Source organism: Anarrhichthys ocellatus, unplaced genomic scaffold, assembly GCF_004355925.1.
Source record: "Anarrhichthys ocellatus isolate YVR2014 unplaced genomic scaffold, GSC_Weel_1.0 scaffold10, whole genome shotgun sequence".
NCBI classification, from domain to species: Eukaryota; Metazoa; Chordata; class Actinopteri; order Perciformes; family Anarhichadidae; genus Anarrhichthys; species Anarrhichthys ocellatus.
Genome location: NW_022280040.1, coordinates 1,838,909 through 1,845,412, shown reverse-complemented (window position 1 = coordinate 1,845,412; position 6,504 = coordinate 1,838,909). Strand labels below are relative to the sequence as shown.

General features: G+C 41.1%; 2 protein-coding genes across 2 annotated transcripts in view; one reads left to right on the top strand and one right to left on the bottom strand.

Moving 5' to 3' along the window:
- cntnap2a (contactin associated protein 2a) overlaps nt 1–6,504 on the bottom strand; it is a 283,733-nt gene that overhangs the window by 111,938 nt on the left and 165,291 nt on the right. The window contains exon 10 of the mRNA XM_031850036.1: nt 1,267–1,416. Within this exon, the coding sequence (XP_031705896.1) occupies nt 1,267–1,416 (150 nt within the window). The remainder of the gene's footprint in view (nt 1–1,266; nt 1,417–6,504) is intronic.
- Nucleotides 4,532–6,504, top strand: part of LOC116384954 (uncharacterized) — a 4,354-nt gene continuing 2,381 nt past the window's right edge. Inside the window, exons 1-2 of the mRNA XM_031850050.1 lie at nt 4,532–4,857; nt 6,370–6,495. Of these exons, the coding sequence (XP_031705910.1) occupies nt 4,623–4,857; nt 6,370–6,495 (361 nt within the window). The 5' untranslated portion in view covers nt 4,532–4,622. The remainder of the gene's footprint in view (nt 4,858–6,369; nt 6,496–6,504) is intronic.

The window sequence follows — 6,504 nt, the reverse complement described above, 5'->3', positions numbered from 1 at the left end:
TCCTAATTCAGACAGATAGTGGCTGCCTCGTGTGTGTTAGTGTGTGTTCCCACTGGTTGTGTGTATCTGGTGATCTAGTTGTGTCTGTGCTCTTGCTAAGTGAGCAACTTCCTGAACTCTGGCAAATGGGATATATATTTCTAGTGGGATAAATGATTTATAGACATATTTAGCCTGCAAACACACAGAGGAATAAGACTTATGTTCTAATAAGTTTCACGGAGTCCTGCCAACACATCTCACACCCAACTCGTCAAGACCTGGTCAGCGGCCCTGCGCTGCAACCTATGACGGTTTAGGTACCCTTGGTGTCCGTTTCCGCTCATTACGCCTACAGTGTCTTTTCACAACTAACTTCCATGTTCCCAGAAAAAGTGCAGTTTCCAATAGTTACATGTATACGGTCTCTATTTAAAATTAAACTTTCAACGTAGGTTTACAAAGTTTTTTATTTTACTTACGCAAGAAGGCTACTCAGTTTAGGTACTTAGGTTTAGGAAAAAATTGTGGCATGGTTACCACTTAAGTAGGCTTGTTACGTAGCTTGTTAAGTATACAGAAGTGTAATAGAACTAAGGTACACTAATTATAACGCTTCACACTGGACTCCTACAAGTCCTACGTGGACTTTCTTGGCCTTCATACTACATCGGTTGCTCTGACCATCTAATAATGACGCGGATGGGTTAGAGTTAGCTGAAAGCCTGGTGCTTCTCATACAGATGCTTAAGGGTGCCTCTGTGCATCGGTATCATTAGCCGAGGGGCACTGACCAAGAGTCCGTATTTGACGAGTTGGGAGTGATATCAGGTTGGTTTCATAGCCGACTAACACCAATACATTTCTGTCCAAACATAATTCTATACAAATTAACAAAAATAAAGAACTCCAAAATAAAGGCAGATTAAATAACATGTACCTGTGTCCCGGGCTTGATCAAGCAAACAATAGGAGGCTAAGAAAATTAACCAGAAAAAGTAATATTACACGTTTAAGACAACACAGCAACTAAAAACTGAAGATATATGACAATATTTCGTAGAATTTATGAAAACACATTGAGATGTGTAAATTGGATGCTATTTTCTGACACTGCCCCATTTCTAGACCATCTTTTACCTCCGTAAAGCATGACCATCTTATACTCTGATGCCTCCCAGATGGGCGCTGGAGAGGAATGTGATGGGATAACAATGAATGGAGGTGAAAGTGTGAATGGCAATGTTTTTGTCCAATCTGTGGCAATGTTCTTGCGGTGACTCTTACCTCCCAAGTGGTAGGTTCCTCCTGTGGTGATGGTGAGAGGTGAGGTGGAGCGCACAGCAGACGCCTCCTCGCCATCTATTGTCAACATGGCAAAGTTCTCCTTGGCGACCAAACGTATTGCGTGCCATTGGCCGTCGTTAAGGCCTGAGCCTGGAGGGGGACAGAGATCCACTTTGACGTCAGTAAACACACACTGCTAAAGTTTCTTTGCACAAGTTAGTTTTTGCTGACTGACTTCCTGGAACAGAAGAATTTACAATAAGACTCCAATAATTTCAAATAACTGATTCCTACAAAAAAAAAAGAAAGAATAAATCCCAATCCAAGTCTGATAATGATGCAGGCTTTTTATATATACGTTTTTTAAAAGGATAATGTCGAGGACGTGAATAAGATTTAAGGAAAAAGCTACTGGGTGACTCATCATGTGTATGTGGGTGGTGAAACAAGGAAATACAATTTATGTCTGTGATGTGTTGCTATCTCTCTCCATCTACATTGTTATACAATAGTTTTTGTCCACAATAATAGCACCTTTGTGCTTTTTCCGTTCATCTCAGCAGACTGGCGAATGTGTTTTGAGACACATGTTAAGACATGCTCAGCTGAGGATTATGTTCCATCATGTGCCTCAACCACATCTTTTCTTCACTTCTACACGTATCCTCATGAAAGCCAAAGCTCCCAGATTCTTCGTCGCTTCTCTTTTGTTCTCTCACTCCTTCTTTCTCTCTACCCCTCTCCAAGCCGAGTGCAGCTTCCAGTCTCAAGGCCCTTGTCTCAACTCCATTAACTCTCAGAGAACCCCGTTTACGTCGGAGTACCACAGTGTACGTATGTGTGTGTGCGTGTATCTGTGTGTGTTCTCTATCTGCGCATGCAAGCTTTGTGCACTCTATGCAAGTGTGTTCAAGTCTGTATTGTGTTGCGTTGTCTGCCTTTGTCAGAGTAGTTTGTGCGTGTTCGTGCATGTGAGTTTTGTGCTCTCCTTTTCTCTCTCTTCCCTTGTAGCTGTGCTCCATTAAATATGAGTGATGTTTTGGAAAGGGACATTACTACTGGAGCCGAGAGAGAAGCCAGCTCACTCTCATCACCCTGTCCTCTATACATCACCTCTTACTGACACCAATCTCTATTCATCCTCCCCTCTCTGTCCCTGATTATTTCTTGCGTTGCTTACTTTGTCTTTATTTCCTTTCCTATGTTTCTGCATTTCACTTTTCGCTATACTCTTTCTATCTTCATGCTCCTCTCCTCTTGTGGCCATCTGCTGCATTGTCTACCTTTTTCAATTTGGCTCCACTCACTGCTTCACTGACTGTAATACATCGATAGTAAGGACACAGTGTAGTAAAGTTCCAAGGTACGGTCACGTGCAAATTGATTTCAATTGATTTGAGTCCATTTACTCATGGTTCTGCATGCACTTCAATACACATGTACAATAGCTTGCTGCATGCGCAGTACATTGGACCCCTGTGTGTAAGAGAGAGTGTGTGTGTGTGTGTGTGTGTGTGTGTGTGTGTGTGTGTGTGTGTGTGTGTGGCAGTTTCTGCATTTATCTTCACCATCTATGAGGCACACTTTCACATTGTCACATTTCTTCCCAGAATGCACATGGACACCTTGGCTTTCGAGTCAGTAGGATGCACTAATTAATCTCTATCAGCAGGGTGTGTGCACGTGTTAGTGTGTGATAAAATAAGTGCCAAGATGGCCACCTGTGGAGGTGTGTGACGGCTGTGGCCTTGTTCAGGGCAATCCCGGTTAAATATGCACAAACACACACATGCAACACACAAGCACACACACAACAGGACACACATGAACGTGGTTATGCATAAACATTTCCACTAGCTCTGTCAGGGAATAAAACACAATATGATACAACATTGCATTGTTATTGTGTTTGGAAGTCATGAACTGAAATGTAATATCGGCATCAAAATTAGAGGATAGCGTCTGCTTTGTCTGAATGACTTCAAAAAAAGCCAGTTCTGGTAGAAAGAGACCTTGATGTGCTCCTTTACAGGCAATCTCATTTCTGACAGTATATTGGTTTTGATGTAATCACTATCAAGCTCCCTGCTTCATCCCGTCCCTCTCTATAACCTCTTGAATGTAATGGAAAATAGATACTGTGTAACCTTGTGTCCCCTCATCTGTTTTACATCACCTGCAATAGCTTTGAATGATGAGCTTATCAGTGATAGCAGTGTTATTGAATCTTCACACTCGCTGCTCCACGGATGCGCAAAAAAATCTTGCGTGCACGCACACACACACACACACACACACGTGTGACGCACTCGCCACACACACACAGGCTCAAATCACACACATGCCGGCTGTCTGCCACAGATAAAATGAGCACAGATAATGAAGGAGACTAGAGGAAGGAGGAACAGAATTGCTCAGATTTGAGTAGATAAGATGGTTTCATGGCTTTTTTTTTGGAGCTGTCATTCATATGCACGGGCCTGATGAGAAAGTGGAAGGCTGACCGGTCATTTTGCTCTGTTTTTTATTTTGAATGAAATAAAAATGAGGATATTGCACAATAATTTCACTTGCGTCGTCTCACATCTACACTCATCTATACTCGTTAGAAAGAAAAAGACACTAAACTGTGGCAAGTATGTCTTCCCAACTGAAAAATAACCCATTAAAATGACTGAAAGGTTGACAATTATATCACATAATACATAATGAAATAGAATAACATTTGATCCTGATGATTTCATGACATTTTGGCAATTAAATTTCCTCTCAGGAAAAACAACTATTAAGGTCATATAAAACATTGTTATTTACCATTCCATCCAAGGCTTTTTTGTTGTTAAAAACATCTTATTGAATGTTGTTTATTATTTATATCAGCAGAAGCATTTATTCAACAGGTTAAATATGGAAACCTTATCGTGGCTTTTCTTTTAATCCAGATAATACAAACATTTTAAATGTGCAGCTACTGACCTTCTGCATAAACAAGTTAAGTGATGATGTTTATAAGAAAAGCACTACTTATGTCCAAAATAACTGCCACAATGTAATACCACAACTGCATGTTAAATTATACTTTGCGGGTGCTTTATCCTTTTATGTCATTTTCTGTTGTGTTGGCATAGTCGTTCTTGTACAAACAGCTGTGGTCATTGCATCAGCCAACCTTCCTAAATATGGTCAGGTACGGCCTTCTTTTGCCAACTTGGCACAAGATAATTAATGAGTTGTTTTTTTTTTCTGCTATTGCTCACAGCGCCTGTGGTCACTGGGAGACATTTGTATAGAGTACATGTTGACTAAAAAAAACCTGATTCCATTTAATTTGCTCGTGGTATTCCTGGAGGTTTACAATGAGGGCTGCTCTGCTGCTGGTTTTCCTGTACTGTCTGTCTGGGACATCAGCTCTACAAGACACTAAAGGCATTAACCAGGACCAAGTGAGTGGTTCGGCTACCGCGGATATGTGGGATGAGCTGAAAACTCTGAGATTCATGCTGGTGGAGCAAAATGCGGACCTGATGTATGCCAAGGCTGAACTGCAAACCCAGAGACTCAGAATGGCTGATCTAGAGGAAGACTACACAGGTAGTATATTGACGACATATGTGATGTTCAGGTTGGGGGTGCAATGATTATTAATCATTTGGTGAGTGAAATGTCAATAAATGGTTTAAAAAATAAACTCTAGATTGGGCTAAATCCAGGTAATGTTAATTGAATCATTACTTGTGAGAATCAATGCAAATGTAAAGTTAACTCAAAACTTAGATATATATTTAAATTGTTCAGGATCTTATTGGTTTTATAATGTTCAAAATCAACATGGACACTTGTTATCGCCGTAATCTAGATATTACTTTAGTAAATAAACAGAAAATCACCGCTTAAAGTAGCATTCATGTATTAATTAATGTCAATTTGAAATATTTCAGAGATTAAACATAATCTCATAATCGCTAAATCTCATAATCTCTTAGCATGAGCATAGACTCATGCTAATAGTCTACCTAATCTGTAAAATGAAGCCTGTTGCAATTTACTGCTTACACTCTTCCAAACAAACAAACCCTACAACACCAGACAGACACCAGGGAATCACAAAAGTCAATAAAGGTTTCGTGGACTGGGTGTAATGCTGCGTTCACACCAAACGCCGCGCGAATTATTCGCGCGAGTAGATTACGCCAAATCGCCCCAACCGCGTGAGTTGAAATTTTTCAATTTCGGCGAAATATTCGCGTTACGCCCCGGCGCGATAGCCTATCAGCGTTGAGTTGCTTCCCCTGTCATCACTGACTTCCTGCCGTTGTTGAATCAGGAAATAAATACTGTAGCTCTACGATACCTCATATCAATAGAGACCGGACCAAACTATGTGTATAAATGTGTGTGTATAAACCATATGGTACAAACAATGAATAGACGCTGCCGTATTTACGTCTACATGACGTTAGTCTGAGTGTTGGTGGAGCTGCTACAATATTAGCTTAGCCTAGCACCGATCCATCCGCTCCATTGAGAAGACAAGTAGCCTACAAATCGGCATCATTACATAGTTATTTCGGAGTCCTTTTTGTCGGTTTATTGCCATTAAATCAGTTTATTTTGTGTTCATACAGCTGTAGTAAACAGCGACCTGTGGCTTGCTAGACACAGTGAATACAGCTCGATCAAATCCACGGAGCTCCTCTGAACAATATTATGAACCCAGACATGACGGCGTTTAGTTTCCCGGGATATCTGTGACTTCCACAACACGTACTAAGCAGAAATATAGGTTATTTTTTTCATGGTTAATGGCGGACAGTTGAACGGCTTTCAGGGCGATAAGCCACGCCCCCTCTCCGGCGCGTCCAGCGCGATTCGCGCGAATGTACACAAATAGTCCCCGGCGAGACCGGCGGCGCGATTGATGCGAATATGCGGCGCAATGAATTTGCGTTTGGTGTGAACACGGCATAAGTGTAATATGATATTATATCAGTGGCAGTAGATGATGACAAACCAGAAATGTATTTTTAAGAAGAAGTCATAAAATGCTACTTTAAAACAGCCTTGCTTAAAATAACTTCATCCTCAGTCTCTATGGTATTTCAGGAATGAACTCCAGACTGTCAGCCACTGAAAACAATGTGACAGCGGTTACAGAGGAGCTGGAAGCGACTAAGACTGAACAGCAGCTCCAGAAGACAAAACTGGAAGAGGCTGAGAGACTGATTTCTGGTAGGTAAT